Source organism: Choloepus didactylus, chromosome 2 (assembly GCF_015220235.1).
Source record: "Choloepus didactylus isolate mChoDid1 chromosome 2, mChoDid1.pri, whole genome shotgun sequence".
Classification (NCBI taxonomy): Eukaryota; Metazoa; Chordata; class Mammalia; order Pilosa; family Megalonychidae; genus Choloepus; species Choloepus didactylus.
Window position 1 is genome coordinate 158339522 of NC_051308.1, and position 17659 is coordinate 158357180.

Consider the following 17659-nt stretch of genomic DNA (forward strand, 5'->3'; position numbering starts at 1 on the left):
GTGATGCATGCACAACTACATGATGGTACTATGAACAGTTGATTGTATACCATGGATGATTGTGTGGTATGTGAACATATCTCAATAAAACTGAATTTAATTTTTAAAAAAGTCATTCCTCTTTGGGCTTTTTAAAATGTATTAGTTCAGGTAGATAACAGGTTATGTCATTATCAAAAAATACGTCATTTAAATATTTCAGGAAAAATTATCCTAAGAATGATCCCTAATAAAAAAACTTCCAAAGAAACAAGTAATTTGAGTGATTGGCCTAACTTACTGGACTGTACTCATTAAATTTACCATCAAGACATTTCCTGTTGCAAGTAACAGAAATCTGACTCGCATTAGCTTAAGCTCTAAAGGGACTATTGGCTCAAATTAAAAGTCTTAGAATTGATGACTTCAGGCACAACTGGATCCAGGAAATCCAACATCCAACAGTTCCATTAGATTTAGTCTCTATCTCTTGGTTTGTTTGCTTTTTCCTGTGTTAGCTCCACATTCTGGCAAGCTCTCCTGTGGTGACAAAATGGCTTCTTCTAGGAACTCCAGACTCATAACCTATGTTTTAAGTCTACACTCTCCAAAGTTTATCAATTATATACCCAAAAGTAAAAGTTGACCATATATCCCCAGTATGTGATATTTATTTGTAAATTATATGCTACTATATACTACTGTTATTATATATGTTATATTAACTCTTAGTAGAGCACAATTTTTTACTTTTAATAAAAAAATAGTACTAGTATTTTCTGTATTCCCAATGGATCATTTTGTGTACCGTATTTTGGGGACTAATTAATGGAAAAACCACATCTTTCTCAGCAGATATAATCAAAGCCCTGTGTGGTTCCTTTTGGCCTGATTTGAGTTCTGTGCCCCTCCCTGTATCCAGAACCCTTGAAATAGTAAAACGAAAACTTTACTGGTATAAGGTGACAAGTATCTGACTAGGCATTAGTAGGGACATGCTATTTTAACTATTTAAAAACCATTTATGTTTAAAAATCTTATAATCACTGATACATTATCTAAAAAAAGGGGAGGGGCATATTCCTTCTTTCAGTTACAGAGTTATAGAATAAAGATTCTCTACTTCTGTGACAATCTAATTCCATTAATTTCTAGCAAATTTCTGTGAGTTCATACCTGGAACATCATGAAAGTGTCCCATCTAATTTTTGTTCACACACACTCAGTACACACACTTTCTTGTGATACTTCAGAGACAAGTGAATGCTATATGTTAGGATGTAAGAATTGCTGGGTCTTGCATAAAAAATCCTATTTCTATAATTTTTGAGAATGCCCATTTTGAAGAAGATGGGTGGAGATGGGGAAAATCAGATTATAAAGGGTCCTGAATAACTTCTGCATTTCTAAAGAGAAAAGGAGTTCACTGGTTGGAGAGGGAAAACATATGAACAGAAAGAATTTTTCAGGATCTTTCTGACAGACTATTCTCTGTATTTAAAAATTGATCTTCTGTGGCAGAAACGCGATGGCTCATCTTGATTGTGAGGTGAAAGAAGAATGTCTGAGGGAAGATCTGAAGTTTTACTTCATGAACCCTTGTGAAAAATACCGAGCCAGACACCAGATTCCATGGAAACTGGGTTTGCAGATTTTGAAGATAGTCATGGTCACCGCACAGGTAATTTATATTACCGTTTTATTTGTTTTTTTCCTTACCCCAAGATGAAACTGTTCATACGTGTTCTGCCACTTGACTTTATTTCTGAAAAGTCCACACTCAAGTTCATAAAACTCTAAAATTATGTTGACTCTGCAGGGTGAAGTTCAGTTTAGATAACGACCTTGTTTTAGGGAAGGATCATGAGGCCATCCGTCCACAGGTTCTATAAATACTGTGTAAAATATAGATCTTTACTGAGTGGGTTTTCTATACCTGAGTGAGGCACATAGACTGTGGAAGCCTTCTTAGTCCAAAGTGATTTGTGTTCTTGAAATCTCTCATATTTAGTCACATAAACTTCTGAAATCTGCAGTTTTGTTGTTTGCCTGCCACCTTATAAAATGCTAAATTTCCCTTTGATTGGTATCTAAGTGCTGTAAGTAAATACTGACCTCTGGGCACTATCAGGAGTGTACAAAAGTGACATTTGGGCTTTTTGTTTAAGTTAATGTTGTTAAACAGTATCAAACAGCCATCAGAGTTGTGATGTAGTTTTTGGGCCTGTGGTACCAAATCAATTTTAGGGAGGCCTCTGTACAGGTAACGATATTTGAAACACATGCCCTTTGAAAAGCAGTACTGATTTAGGATATTAGGCTCCATTGACAAATAATCATTCTGTTATAAATGTAAAATGTTTGAAAGACGTTATTTCTGACTTTGAAAAATAAATACTTAAAAAAAAAAAAAAAATCCCTCTGTGTGGTTTTAGAACTGACAGGAGTTTCCTGCTACAACTGGGGTTGCATCTTTATTGTGCATTCAAAAAGGAGTTTTTTTTTTTTTTGGTATGACATGTAGTACCAACTCATCAAGTTTTTGGGTAAGCAAGTTACTTCAAAGAAAAACAAAATTGAGAGGCAGGGCCACTGTTAAATGTGTAGGTTAACTTTTTTCCTTTTTGGTTGTGAAGTTTTAGTTTTAGCAACCTATAAAACAGGTGCATTGTTAGTATTATTTGGAAGAAGTAGAAATAATGTCCTCTTTTGTCTTTTGGTTAATTTTGTTTCCCAGTTTCTTCTCTTGCCAAAGCAACTTCCATTCCAACATTTCAATCTATTAATGTTACTGAGATTCTCTGACTTACCCAGGCATGAACATCTTCGACTTACTTCCTTTGCCCTGATACCTACTAAATCCTATTAATTTTTCCTTTAAAAATGCATCTATTTGTGTTTTCCCATTCCTCCTCTCTTTTCCAGAGCAGACTCTTACCTTGTTAGTTAATTAAAAATATTTATGAAGCGCCTGTATGCTGTGCATTTGTTGGTATTACAGCTGTGGAAATGTCACCATTACGGTTGACACTTAACACTTAGCATAGTGTTTGTCATGTGCCAGGCACACTGTTTTAACTCATTTAATCCTCGCTGCAACCCTGGGAGGTAAGTTCCATTGTTGTTCTCTTTTTTATGGATGAGGGAACTGAGACAAAGACAGTTAAGTAATGTGCTACAGCCACTCATTCAGGAAACCAGGATTTGAGCACAGGATTCTGGCTGTAGAGTTTGCATTCTCACAGTCATTCTCTTTCTATTCTAGGTATCAGTCCTGTCCTCAGGGTTTGCAGTCTAGCAATATGGAAAAGTTAATGAGGATGGTTCTAGCCTTCATCCTATGTCTACTTTTCTTATCCACGTACATACCAGTCCACTCAATGCTAACGTCAGATCAATTTTCCTTAGAATAGCCTTCATTGTGTCACTCTCTTGTTCCAAAACTTCCGTAGAACCCTTCCATCCACAGAATAAAATTTTGGCTCGGTATCCTGGAATTCATAGATTTTCATAGTCTCCGTCAGCTTGTCTTTCCAACAAGTTTTAATCTGCTGTTTCCTACTCAAATCCCAGCCAGATAGAACAACCCAATGATTCTCATCACTGCTTCTTTTGTTCCCCCAACTCCAGAGTGATTCATTCCCCTCATCTCACAGGTGCTGTTTGATGTCCCACCTCCCTCACCAGCTTTGCCTGCCCACTCAGCACATGGGTTTCCATCTGCTCAGTGCTCTACTGTACCTCTCACTGTGTATACCACTAATCTCCCTTTTAAGAAATCATTTCCAGGAACTGATAATTTGCTTTTTGTTTGGGTGTATCCTGTTTCACCTAATAAAGTTGGGAAGGGTTACACTTCTGTGCCCCTGTAAGATCATCCTAATAAGTTTTGCTACTTGGGTGATTTCTAATTGGAACAGATTTCTCCAAAACTGTCCCTTTCTTCAAATCCCACTTATACCTCCTCCTCTTTTTCTGTTTCCTTTAGCACTCCATCCTCAAGTCTGTAGGAATAGAGAGCTTTTTATCAGGGTCGATGAGAAGGAAACTATTTTTTCTTTTAAATGTTCCTTTTCTGCATTCTGAGGTAATTTATAATTTTGAGGGAGATGTCTCCTTCTTTGGATAGTTCTTCTCCTCCTCTCCCCTACTTTTTGTACATATTCAGAGAGGTATCTTGTTTTTACCTGGTACAGAATATTTTTCTGCTACATTGATTTCATAATCAGGTCTCAAATTCATAGTCTTTGCCAGGCTGCACTTAATGTGTAATTATATTTCTGTCATGTGTGATATCCTCAGCAAATCTTAAGGTCTAGTTAGTGGAGTTAGGATGCAGTTTGCTGTCAAATCCTTTTAAAAAATAAAATCAAAAGTTGGTGGATTTGGGTGTCTGAATGGGGCAGATGTTGGAGTTCTCTGTATGGGTTTTGTATTGTTTTTGAAACTGTACTAAAAGTTTGGAATTATTTCAAAATATAACATTAAAAAAAAGTTATTTGGCCAATACCATCATCTCCATATCCTTGTTCTGCAGGCAGTGTTTGGTTTTGCCATAGCAAGAAGGGGACTTCACAGTTTCTTCTCCAGGGTTTGTCTCCACTACTAAGAGATGCTTTGAAAATCCAAACCCTTGCTTGTTTCAGCCCTTACCTGACACTGCCCATACATGTGCATCGTGGCTTGTTCTATGAGCAAAAGAACAGAGGAAATTTCTTGTTTCTGATACCAGGTGGGGGTGATTCCAAGTTCTGTCATTCCCAAAGTTGAGTTGATGAGCTTTGAGTTTCAATGAGGTGGTAGATTAAAACATCAGCCAATTGTTTACCACTTTTAGTCAGTGTGGCCTTTCCCTGTTCTGATTTTTTTGTAGTTCTTCAGCTTACCTGTGAGCATGGGAGGAATGGGTCTGACATCCCCATGTCTAGAGTTAAGTAGGCACCATTTCAGCTTGAGAAGCAGTGCAGACGAGTGGTTGAGGGAACAGGCTCTAAAGGCAGACAGACCTGGGTCTGGATTTTTCTAGCTGTTCAAACTTGGATAAGTTACTTGACCTCAGACCTCATACTTGACCATGTTTAAAATGGGATTATATCCATCAGCAGCTGGCTCTGACATTGTCATAGGCACTATTCCAGTTTTTGAGTATATTGTAATTGGGGGCAGGAAATCCCTGTCCTCATGGAACCTGGTATAATATCTACCTTATAGGGTATTGGGGAATTAAATGAGAAAATAATTATAAATTATAATTATATAAGAATATCATCATAAAATAAATGAGAAATAATAATTATAGACTTTTTTGGCACAGTGCCTGGTACTCAGTAGAGTACTCACCAGCATGCAGTATATCCCAGCTTGGCATGGAGTAAACATTCAGCAAACTTTTGGTTGAAGAACTTTTTTCCTGTGTGTCTGTGTATCAGTTTTTCCCATGTGTGTATCAGTATGTTAATAAAACTTTGAAATAATCACGTGTATGTTGGTTCCCTGGTTTACATTTTCAGTTTTCAAAAACAGCATGGCCTTTTCTGGCATCTCCTATGAGTACAGTCAACAGATACCACCTGCTTAGAAGAACGTTTAGCCTCTGGTTGCTTGATGTTTTCAGCATAGCAACCTCCTTACAGATGATGTGGGACCTCTTAATAGATGTTTTCCTTAAAAGAGCTGTGTTTTAGCAATTGCTCATCCTTTAAGTTGGAATTCAAGGAATGTGAAGATTGTCATCTACATACATTCTCAGATAGTTGCCTTTCACAATTCTGTAAAGTTAGCACGTAAATTCCTTTCTATAAGAAGAATACCAAAGATAAATTTTTTAGAAGTAGGAAATTGTTTGTGTAACATAATAAAAGACAATTTCAGAGTTAGACCTGGTTTCCAGTCTAATTAGATGACTTGGGGCAATTTAATGAGGCTCAATCTCAATTTCCATGTATGTAAAGTGGGGAAGCAGTAGCAGCATTTCTTTAGGATTGTTGTGGTAGTAAGTGAGCTAATACACATAAAACAGTTTGTACAGTACCTGGCAGATAGTAATTGCTGAACAATGGTAGTTATTTTTATTATTCAGCCTTTCCAAAAAAAAAATGTCAGACAAAATTTGACAGCTAAAAACTATAAACCACTAAAACAGCTTATGCCAGTTTGCATATGCAAATTAACATCTGTTTGATCTGAATGGCTCAGTAATTGAAGTGTCTCATTTGTTACCATGCATATGTGTCATATTGAACATAGGATGACAGGAAATGACAGATCCTTAGGGTCACCTTGTTGAACCTCCTAATTTCACACATGAAGACACAGAGTCCCAAATTGGTTCGTGACTTAGCCAAAATCACTCAGTTGTAATAAGTGTCAAGGCAAGGAATAAGGTAGACTTTTTAGATGCTCACTGACCACAGCTGCCTCTGAAGAGAAGAGGCTGAGGAGATCACCTGGGCAGGTGGGGAAGGGAATGTGTGGTGGGGTCTGTAGAGATGACACTTCCCTTCCTCCACTGCTTTTGTGTCTGTCAGTCTGTCTGTGTTTGTGTCTGTGTGTGTGTCTGAGTCTTGCATGTCTGTGTGTATCTGTATATGTGCCTGTGTGTCTCTGTGTGTAGTTTCTTTTGTAAATTTTTAGTGCTGGCTTATTTTCCCCATTTCTTGGGTTCCATGAACATTCTCAAAAGAAAATTTTAGGGCAGAAAGAATTTTAGGGCAGAAAGTAACAAGAAACCCTGTAATCACTGAGCCATCGGTGCCTAACTTGTGCCAGGCTACCACAGATGGGAGATGGGATAGGAGACTTATCATGAGAAGGCAGGTAGTTGGTGACAGGGAGTGGATTTGACATTGTATTGGCAAATCGAGCCCTGTCCTCTTATGTGCTTGGGTAGCTGCAGATATTGGAGAGGGAAACTCCTTTCTTATAAGAAAATACTTGCAGAGCTGGAGTAACTGAATTCCCTTGGCGACTATCATCTCCTGAATGGAGTAGGTATCTGTAAGAAAGGGTTAAGCTTAGCTTTCACATAAAGACAATGTGGAGTAGGAAAAAAAGGAGGCTGAACAAGGCTGGCTCAAATGGGCTCTGTGGTTGGGAGGAGGGAAAGGGCCCTTGATGTAAGCCTAGAGTTGGCTCTCTTGGATAGGCTGTACAATTTAAAATCCCAAAGGTGGGCTAGTTAGCTCTCTTGGACAGACTGTACCCTCTGGAGTATCCAGCCAATGGAGAAACAGGGGAGGGACTTGCGTTAGGACTGGAATATAAATTTTTGCTGTGTTCTGTTTTTTGCCACGCCTGCCATATGTCTGGCTCTGCGTCCGTTCTTGCAAGATCATGAATAAATTCTTTTCTCCTCCATAACGGGGTGAGCATTTTTAAGGTATAATGCTTGTTTCTAACAGTATCCTATAAGGCCACTTTCAAAAAGAGTCTTAAAAGCCAAATGAAAACCTTCATTGTGATTTTAAAAACTTATAATTTCTAAATGTTAAATCCATGGAAGATGTATCATTGCTATACTAAATGCATCAATTTTAAAAAACAATTTGAAAACTCAAGTTTATGAAAAATGGACTTGGACTTAACTGGCTTGGATTCTTCTTTTTTCTGCCTTAATTAAAGACCAATATGGTTGTTATTTCTTCCAATTTTGTGCTATCTTGAGTTGCTGATGTAGCTTAATGACGTTATTTTTCTTTGGGCTATTAGTATAAAACCAAGCAAGTGAGATTTTTCTTGTTGATCTTTATAGGTGAGAGTTACTCAAATCAAGTGGGATCAGGGGGCAAAAATGTAAGAGAAATAAAAATGTTTAGTGTGTTCATGATAACAAGAAGACATCTGCCTTCCCTGGTAAATTGTAAAATTAATGATTTCCTATTTTCTTTCCTAGCTTATTCGTTTTGGTTTAAGTAACCAGCTGGTGGTTTCTTTCAAAGAAGATAATACTATTGCTTTTAAGCATTTGTTTTTGAAAGGATATGCTGGGACAGATGAAGATGACTACAGTTGCAGTGTATATACCCAAGAAGATGCCTATGAGAGCATATTTTTTACTATTAATCAGGCAAGTGTTTTGTTGTGAATGATTTATTTATACTTTAAGAATATATCAATACTTAGCCTTGTCTTAGCTAAAAAATTACATATATTGAAATATTCTAATATAAATTTCACAGTCTGCCAAAAACTGTTTATTGCTATTTCTGTAGCTATCTTTCCACACTGAAACCCTATTTTGAGTTTTTCTTTAAGATTTATCTTTTCTGTTTATTTCTTCACACACACTCCTTTTGGAATCTTAACTTAAACCAGACCAAATGACCAAGAGTAGATTTAAAACCTCAGGAAGTTTGATGAGTGAGATATCACATTTAAGATATGAAAAACCAGATTGGTAGACATGAAGTCAACATCTAGGGGAAAGAAACTGTTATTCTTTCTTTTTTTCCTTTCATTCATTCATTCGATAAATATTCAAGTACCTTGTATGTATAAGACTGTTCTAGGTGTTGGGGATACAGCAGTGAATAAACAGGCAAAAACCCTACCCTTAGAGAGAACCACACAAATGTAAAGTAGTGAAATGTCCCTAAAAGCACCACTGAAAAACCTGTTGAAAAGCAAAGATGAGCTTATTCCCCTGAGTATTTGCCACCGCTCCAGAACCAGGCCCCTCCTCAGGAACTGCCCCCCCCACTCCCCCCACCACCAGACCTCTCCACCCACCAGTAACTGAAGCCTTAACGCTTGGCAAAGCAGAGGCCTCTGAGGTCCTGATCCAGAACTATGGCTGCAATGTTTGGTCAGTGTTTGTATCAATTCAGTGATTAAATATTTTAAATATACACTTTAATTGCTTAAAAACGTTGAGTTGATTGCTTGCCATGGTAGGGGAGGGGCTTTCTTGACAAGTCTCAGTACTGCCTTGGGTGGAGGAGGGCCAAGTTCAGTTGTAGGTTCTGGAGTCTGGTTTAAGGCAGGTCTTTCAGATGGGGGTGACTGGGAAGGGGAGAGGGTGGCAGGGGGCAGGCTTTGATTAGAAATGGATAAGAATCATGATATAATAGTTTAGGATTGGATGACACAGCAATGTGAGGGTTTGGGGGAATTTCAAAGAGTCTTGGAGTTGTTAGACAAATTGATACCTGTTTAAATGGGGTTTTTGGGTGTTCCTAAAATGAATACTACAGTTATTTGCAACCTGTACATTCCTGGGCAAGCATTTCCTGGAAGAGTAAGGTCATATGAATGAAGATAGGAGGCTAGTAAAGCCCTGTCAGTGCAGATAGCCGAACAGCAGAGTCGTGTTAGTGTAGACTCAGTGGGATGTCTGAAGGTGATAACTGCTGTGCAGTAAAGCACAGGCTAGGAGATGGGGAGTGCCTGGACGTGGGGAAGGGTATTTGCAATGTTCAGTGGTTGGTGGGGGAAGGCCTCCTGAGAAGGCGATGTTAAGGTCAAGACCTGCGGGAGAGAACCGAGCAGATCAGTATCAGAGGTTCTCTGCAGAGCGAACAGCAAAGGCCCGAGGCAGGACTATGCCTGGCAAGCTTCAGGATCTGCCTGGAGGCCAGTGTGGCATTGGTGGAGGGGTTGTGGGGGGCACAGAGGCAAAGTGCAGTTTAGAGTTGAGTTCTGTGAGGCCCTGTGCTTCTGCATAACCTGAGAAAATTACTTTGTGGTATTTTAAATTGGGGAGCCTGATCGAGGGGCGTGATAAAAACAATGAAAAGTGCATTCCATGTGCTGTAACTTGTGATCAAACCTTTAAAAGCTCATACATGTTTTTGTTCAACTATTGTTTTAATAGTATTGTCAACTAAAGAATATATCCCTGGGGATTCTTGGTTACGGAAAAAACGAAGACAATGCAATTGGCTTGAAAGTCTGTAAGCAGCATTACAAGAAAGGGGCCATGCTTCCTTCGAATGAGACACTGAATATTGACAGTGACATTGAGCTAGGTAATGCAATGATAATTTGCTTATATGCCTGTATCATCTTCTGTGGTAAGGGAAAAAATGCCCCTCATGTACCGGCAACCCAAGTGGAACTAACTTTGCTTTTTTGAGAGCTATTCTATTTGAGGCTGTCACTTTAACATTTGCCTGCAAAACTCTTTGACTCAGAAACTGCTTGTCTATATCGATGGGACAGGGTAGCATTTGTCTTTTGGTGCAAATCCAGATTGTTGTGTTGGGAGTAAATGCACTGGCATTTCCTGTTTGTTTAGGTTTTTCCCTCAAAGAGGGGGCAATCAGGCTTTTTTTAAAAATAAGCCTATATTTCTTAAATGAAATATACTTGTTTTTATTATTTGTAAGGTATACAAATACTCTTCAAAGGTGAATCATGATTAGCAGCCCATTTTCACGTTTAGGAGATCACTTGGCAAAAAGTTAACTGCTAATTATAAGTAGAATCATTTTGTACCATTCTGTTAAGAATTTAAAAGTGCACCATATATAAATGCAAAGTATTTAACTTAAGACTCAGGGTTTTGTCATTCATTCAACAAACCTCTGGTGCATACCTACTGTGCCCAAGTCACTCATTGTTTTACATATTGGGGTTGCAAAGATTACTCAGCCATGGCTCCTCAAGTAGCTACCAGTTCAGGAGCAGGGGGCCTAGTAGCAGTTTAAATTTGGAATCATGACTAAATGTGTCCCATGCTCTCAGCTGGAAAGCAGCAGCCCCTGAGCCAGCGCCATCAGGGGCCCATGTAGCATCAGGCTCCCAGGCTGCTTTTAGAGACCATCGAGGTAGTGAAGAGTTGCTTGGTTCCATGGCCGGCAACCTTGAAATGTTCTTTGTCTTACTGCCCTGGAGGCTTCTGCTGTTCTGAGATCTGTTTGGTAGCCAGTGTACAGGGGCTAATCCTGTTTCACTCTGAACCTTTTCCTGGGATGTCAGCTATGCTTCTCCCTATGAGTAGAGAATGGGGAAGATGGGCTGAAAGCTTGTCCAGGGAGCTTCTGCTTCGAGTAAACCACTGGCCGCTCGCTCTTTTAAATATGCAACTCACATTGGCTGTACCATATGACTGTTTTCCAGAGTCATATTTTGTTTTTCTCAATTGATTTTTCTTGGAAAATTGACTAAAGAAATGTGGCCAAAGTTAATATCGGTGGCTAGGTAGGACAAGCAGTGCCAGAAAGCTGGATTTATTCTATGGCCATCGGACAGCAATGCTCTGTTCATTTCCATTCAACAGAACGTGGAATACTTTTGGTCAATTGGAGAGGACTTAATTTTTATCTTATTCTATTTTGAGAGACTGTTTAAGCAGGTCAATTATATTCCTCGACTTAATATGACTTGTCGAAGAGAATCCTTTGACCTATCTATTCAAAAGGTATAAAGAATATTTTAAAAATACTTGATACTGGATTTTAGACTCTCTTCTCTTGGCTACTTCGGAGCAAGCCTGTAGATGATATAAATAGGAATTGAGCTAGACCTCATTGGTGTAGCTTACAGGTTAGGTAGGTCAATTAGCAGAAGCTCTTCTAGATTAACAATTCATACAAATTTTGCATTATGTGTACTGTTTCAAGAGAAGAACCATCCTTCAGGGTGCTAGAGATTTACCTGCATCCCTAGAATTCCCTGTGGGTTTATATTTAGTTGCGCAACTGACTGGGCAGATCAAGCTGAGCGTTTTCTCTTACTTCATACTTGGGGCATTTTCCTCTCATCCCTGCCTCTCAGAATGCAGCTTTCCAGTTCGAGTCTCGCTGGGAGGACTGTTATGAACCCTGTTTTTCTTGTTGTTGTTGTTTTTTAATTGTTCTACACTATTTAGATGGCTATCATTTTAATACAGTGTTTCCTTTTCTTTAACCCAATTTTTGAATTTATGTTCTCCCTTCCAGATTTTCTTAGCATGAGACATTATGACCATTTCATAATTTTTCCCTGCTGTTTGAAAAATTTATCTAATCCTCCCTCCCTTCGTTGAGGATTATTATTTCTTTTGCCAGAATATTCTGCTCTGTAAGTAAGATTCATTTGAGACTGTAGATAGCTCTTTGTTTGAGGTTTGATATTTTACTTAGGACTTTTGCCATACTGGTCTGACTATTTTTTATCTCAGTGTTTAGGTTTTGCTGACACCAGGTACTTGATAGCCTCAGAAGCAATAACTGTTGTGTAAGAAGTACAAGCCTACAGAAAATCATGAATCTGAATTTAGATAGTGTAATGCTATAATTACAAACAAATTAAGACAAAATTTGAATAGCCAAATAGACATTTTAAGGCAAAATTTACAGTGTGAAATTATTAACAAATAAATTACTGTCACATTTCTCTGAATCTAAGATGCCATCAATTTTTTAAGACTCATCTGTTTTAGAGATGTTTAAATGTGGAAAAAAAAGTGCATCTTAGAATAGATAAAAAAGAGCTGGGACAGTATCTAGCACACAGTTAATTCTGGCATGTTACTTCTACATTCAGAATATAGTCACTTATTCAGATCAGTTTAATTTAAATGTTTTTTTTTTCTTTTTTTTCACTTCAACTTGGAATTGGAATATTAGAGGTAGAAGGAACCTTAAATATCATCAAGTTCGCCTTCATTTTACAGGTGAGGAAACTTATGCTCATGAAGCTAGGTGACTAAGCCAAGGTCATATAATGATTTAGTCTTTATTACTCAAAAGATCAGCAGCACAGGATCACCTGGCAGCACAGGATCACCTGGCAGCTTGTGAGAGATGCAGAATCTCAGGCCCCACCCCTCACCTACTGAATCCAAATTTGCATCTTAACAAGATCCCTGAGTGATTCATATGCACATTAAATTTGAGAAGCAGGGGTCCAGTACTCTCCCATTAAAGATTGTGGACTTCACACAGACCTGTTTTATTGACCTCCCCACGTTTTCCACTATCAATCACCACCTCCTGTCTTCCATACCCAGCTTAGATATCTTTGTCCATCAATATCACTCCCATACAAAAGCAGTCAAGGCCCTTGCTCTCTTTCCCTCTTTTCTCACCTGTGTCCTCCCAACCTTCATTGGTCCCAGGCTTCTCCCATACCTGTGCCCCAGCAGCTGATGGTTACTGGACACTTCGCACCACCAGTTCAAGCTTCAGATGAACCTCAAACTGCCTTGAAATCCTACTGAGTTTCCTTAGCTGTCACTCCCACTTTAAGACGATTTCATACCTTCTATCCTGTTAAGATGCCCCCATGACTTCTTCTCCTCCTTATTTGCAACTAACGTGGCATCATAGTTCCTTGGGGGTAAAAGAGTAGGAACTACCAGAGCACAACCTTCTCACATTCTTGCCACCACATCTTCAAAGCTCCTTGCATAACTTTCTTCCATTCCTTTTCACCCTCATGTTACAAAAGAATTGCAGAGGCACTTCACCTGGTGACCAGATCCCATTCCGTTCAGCTTCTGAGAAGGAGAAAAAGGATGCCCTTTTTCTCTGGCAGTGACAAGCTAATGGCACCCAAATTTACATCTCTAACCTGAATTCTCCCTGAGCTCCATCATACATTCAATTGGCTACTTGACGATTCCCCCGTGGTGTCCAATAGGGATTTCAAACCTAATATGTCCCAAACAGAACATTTTAAATTATCCCCCCTCCTCCAATTTCTCCACCCCAGGCCCAATCTGTTTCATTCTTAGTCTTTTCCATCTCAGAAAACGGTACCTTCATTTTCATATCATACCTAAATATTCTCAGTTGCTCAAACCCCAAAACTTGAGTATGTTGATTTCCCCATTTCCATTGCCAACACCATAGTCCAAGTCACTGTCATCTCTTGCTTGGGCTGCTATCCCTGCATCTATTGTGGTCTCCATCGTCCCCTGCCCTGGCTTAGAAACCAAAGCAACTGGAGTGATATTTTAAAACTGGATCATGCCTTTCCCTGGCTTAGAAACCATTAGTGGCTTCCCATTCCACTTAGAATGAAATCCATAAGTCCTTTCAGGAGTTGGCTGCCCACTTGCCTTTCCAAGCCTTGCATAGCCCTGTGCCTGTTTCTCTGTTCCAGCATCTGTTCTGTTTCTTGAACAAACCTAGCTCGTTCTTGTTTAGGGGACTTTGTACTGGCATTTTTATTTCCTGGAGCATTTCCCTTGGGTCCATGCATGGCTGGTTCTTTCTCCTCCCTTGGGTTTCTGTTCAAACATAGTCACCACCTCAGAGTCCTCCTTGATAGCATTTCCCAAGCGGCCCCACCCAGTCATTCACCATCACTTTACTGTCTTCATGGTACGTTGCACACTGTGAAATTATCTTGTATATATATTTGTATGTAAGGTTTATATCCCCCACTAAAATGTGCGCTCCACAAAGGTAGTGGCCTTTTCTGTCTTGTTCATTGCTTTACCTTCAGGGCCTAGCACTGTGCCTGGTGCACAGAGGCTTTAAGCAAACATTTACAGAATAAATGAGTGAGTCCAGTAGAAAACCTGGGTCTTTGGATGTTCTTCTGAAACAGTTGTGGGATAAGACTCTTAAAGAATTAGTCATTGATCTGCCAAGATCCCTGGAGCTCCTATTGGGTGTCAGGCACTGCACAAAGCCCAGACTTTATCCATTTCAAAGGCAGGAAGAAGGGACAGGAATTACTTGGGCAAGGGTCAGCCAAGATGGGTTCATACTAGTTCTGTCATGAGGCCTCCGTGACCTTGAAAGGTATTCACCTTCACTAGTCCTCGGTCTCCTGCCCTTGTTTTACAGGGCAGGAAATAATGGTGTTACCAGTAATACTAATAACGATACTAATTTTTATGTGAGGCGCTTGGAATCATTATTTTGTTTGCAGCTCATAATTTGCTTTTTCCGGAATACAACTGTGAAGTCCCTTTCCATTCCCTTTTTATTTTTCATTTGGACAAAGTGTTAGAGAAAACTTGAAAAACAGCACAAAGATTTACTGTCTGCCCTTCATCCAGATTCCCCAAATGCTAACGTTTTACCACATTTGCTTTGTCATTCTTCCTGCATATAAATGTTTCTCCTGAAATATATGCAAGATGCAGACACAATGCCCCTTTATGTCTAAATACTTCCATGTGCATTTCCCCAAAATAGGAATATTATCCTGTACAATATTTAAAATCAGGAATTAACACTGATACGCCTATAACCTTTATACCCTGTTCACATTTTGTCAATTGTCCTAATGTCCTTTATAGCAAAAGTAAAGCTTTGTTCTTTTTTCTGGTCCAGGATCCTGTCCAAAATATCACACACTACATTTATTCATTTACTGTCATGTCTTTTTAGTCTCTTTTAATCTGGAAAAAAATAGGCTTTTTTTTCTTTTTTTCTTACTTTTATGACCCTTTACATCTTTGAAGAGTAGACTGTTGCTCGCTTTGGTTTGTCTGTTTCTTCATGATCAGGCTGAAGTTATGCATTTTTGGCAGTAATAAGGCATATAATAAGGACATAATAAGGTTATGTCCTTCTCGGAGCTTCCTATCGGGAGGCACATGGCGTAGATTGATATTAGCTGTGACCACTTGCTTAGGGCGTGGTATCTGCCCTAAGATACTGTTAGAGCTACTATTCTTCCTGTGTAACTAATAAGTATGTTGTGGGGAGATACTTTGAAACTTTGTAATTAAATTTTGCCTGTTTAATTTTAGCATCTGATGCTTGCCTGAAGCAATCACTGCTTATTCTTTCATTGCCCCAGATTGTATTCACTTAGACCTTCAGGTCCTCACCAAGAACCCTCAGGACTGGAAGAACTCATCATTCTTCAGACTAGAATTTTATCGGTAAGTTTGTTATTACGTCTTGTTTCCTGAAGCGGCAAGAGGTAGTGCCATAGGGCTCTGATCATGTAATACCTCCGAATATTTTTAATTCAGGCTCTTACAAGTTGAAATCACCTTTCACCTCAAAGGCATTGACCTACAGACAATTCATTCCCGTGAGCTACCAGATTGTTTCCTCTTTCGGAATACCGTAAGTGTCTTTGTTTTCCTAAGCCACTTTTTAGTATCTTTCTCTGTTCCTTTTGTCAAACACGCCAGGCTACAGATGTGTCAATGCAGCCATGTTTAAAAGTTTCAATGACACTTGATGGCATTGTTGATTCAGGGACTATTACTTTATTACTTCTGAAAATGAAAGAACACTTTGTAACTTCTTAAAGCTAGATTTCTGGGTTGAAAAGAGGAGCTTTTCACAATTGGCTTTGACTTCCTATTCTCCTCATATATTAAAAAAAATTGCTTATAATGTTTTAAGTATATGCTATTTTTCCCACCTTTTAAAGGAAGGTCTTTGCAAATATGTTGTACATGTTTTCAAACCTAGAGGCAGAAACTGTCACCTTGATCTGAAGTCCAGTTTTCCTAAGAGTGGGTTATTCGCTTCTTTTTTGTATGTGGGAAGTAGAAGAGACTGTTCACTTTTGTGGAAAGAGGAAGCTGCTGACTCAATGGCTCACTTTCATCAAGTTTCATGGTTCATTTTTATTGTTATTTAAATTAATGTTTTTTTAAGGTGCTAAATTGAAAGTTGTATATAACTGTCCTGTAGTAATTCAGAAGGGTGCTTCATTCAGCGACATTCAACAAATAGTTAATGAGTCCCAGCTCTGTGTCCTAGAGATCCAGAGGCCTTGGGGAAGCCTACAGCCTAGTGGAGGACACAGAGAGAAACACAAGCAAACAAAGAAATAAAAGTAGTTACAGATTGTGATGCCTGGTAGGGAAGAATGTCTCAGGCAGACAAGAGCTTGATTAATCGCCCTGGGTCGGCAGGGATTGCACAGGGAGGATCTGGAGGGACAGAGAGAGAAGGAGCATGGAGGAGGGAGCACAGCAAGGGCGACGTCATTTTTGACTTTGTGGGCCATGGAAGCAATGTGGGTTAAAAAAAAATTGCCTTTTTTATTTTTGTTTTTCTTCTTTTGACTTTGATTTAAGGGTCTGAAGACTTTTAGGGGCTGTCTTGGGGAAATGGAGACCTTGAATGCCCAGGACTAATAAAGGTTTTAACTGTTGCTAATAGGTATAGACATGAGGTCTGTGGGGTTTAATTCTTGAACTTCCGGTTTGGTCTTAGTGATAGTCTCAGATTACATGCAGGCGCATGAGGGTTTGAGCACAGATCATCAGTGCATTCAGTTATACAAGTTCTTTACCTGTGAATTTTTAAGATTTTATCATGTATTCACCCTGGGAACCACTAAGTATACGTTGCTTATACATTTTAAATGACTGAAAAATAGTGTGGAAGATTTGGGAGGCTTTGGAAATCTTTAAGTTCTGTCTGCAGCCTTGGAGCAATGTTTGTCATTTCTGAGACTATCATATGTGGCTCTTGAAGCAAACAGAAAAACAATTCCTAGCCTAGAAAAAACTTAAAGCTTCACACTCAGAGGACTAAATTGGTGCAAATACTTTTGAATTCCATTCAGTATAATAAATGAAGTCACCATATTCTCTTGTCAGAGATTAGTGAATTTGGATTTTTGTTCCTTGGACTCATTGTTTTGTCTTGCTCTAGTATTTCTCTGAATCAGAGATGTAAAATCCTGGATTAGAAAAACCTCAGGTATTCATCCTTTGAGTCATATTTTTTCACTAATAATAGAACACTGTAAGCAAATCATGTGAAGAGGACATTTTCGTCAGTATAAATCTCTTTGGATCAGCAATCTGTTTGGATGGCACTGG

The 17659-nt window shown here is 38.9% G+C and overlaps 1 protein-coding gene across 4 annotated transcripts in view; it reads left to right on the plus strand.

Annotated features, from left to right (window-relative positions):
• The window catches only part of MCOLN2 (mucolipin TRP cation channel 2), a 68005-nt gene that overhangs the window by 14325 nt on the left and 36021 nt on the right, over positions 1-17659 (plus strand). For all 4 annotated transcript variants that reach the window (XM_037826752.1, XM_037826753.1, XM_037826754.1 and 1 more), the window contains exons 2-6: positions 1501-1660; positions 7871-8044; positions 9791-9944; positions 15664-15748; positions 15842-15938. In XM_037826752.1, the coding sequence (XP_037682680.1) occupies positions 1501-1660; positions 7871-8044; positions 9791-9944; positions 15664-15748; positions 15842-15938 (670 nt within the window). The remainder of the gene's footprint in view (positions 1-1500; positions 1661-7870; positions 8045-9790; positions 9945-15663; positions 15749-15841; positions 15939-17659) is intronic.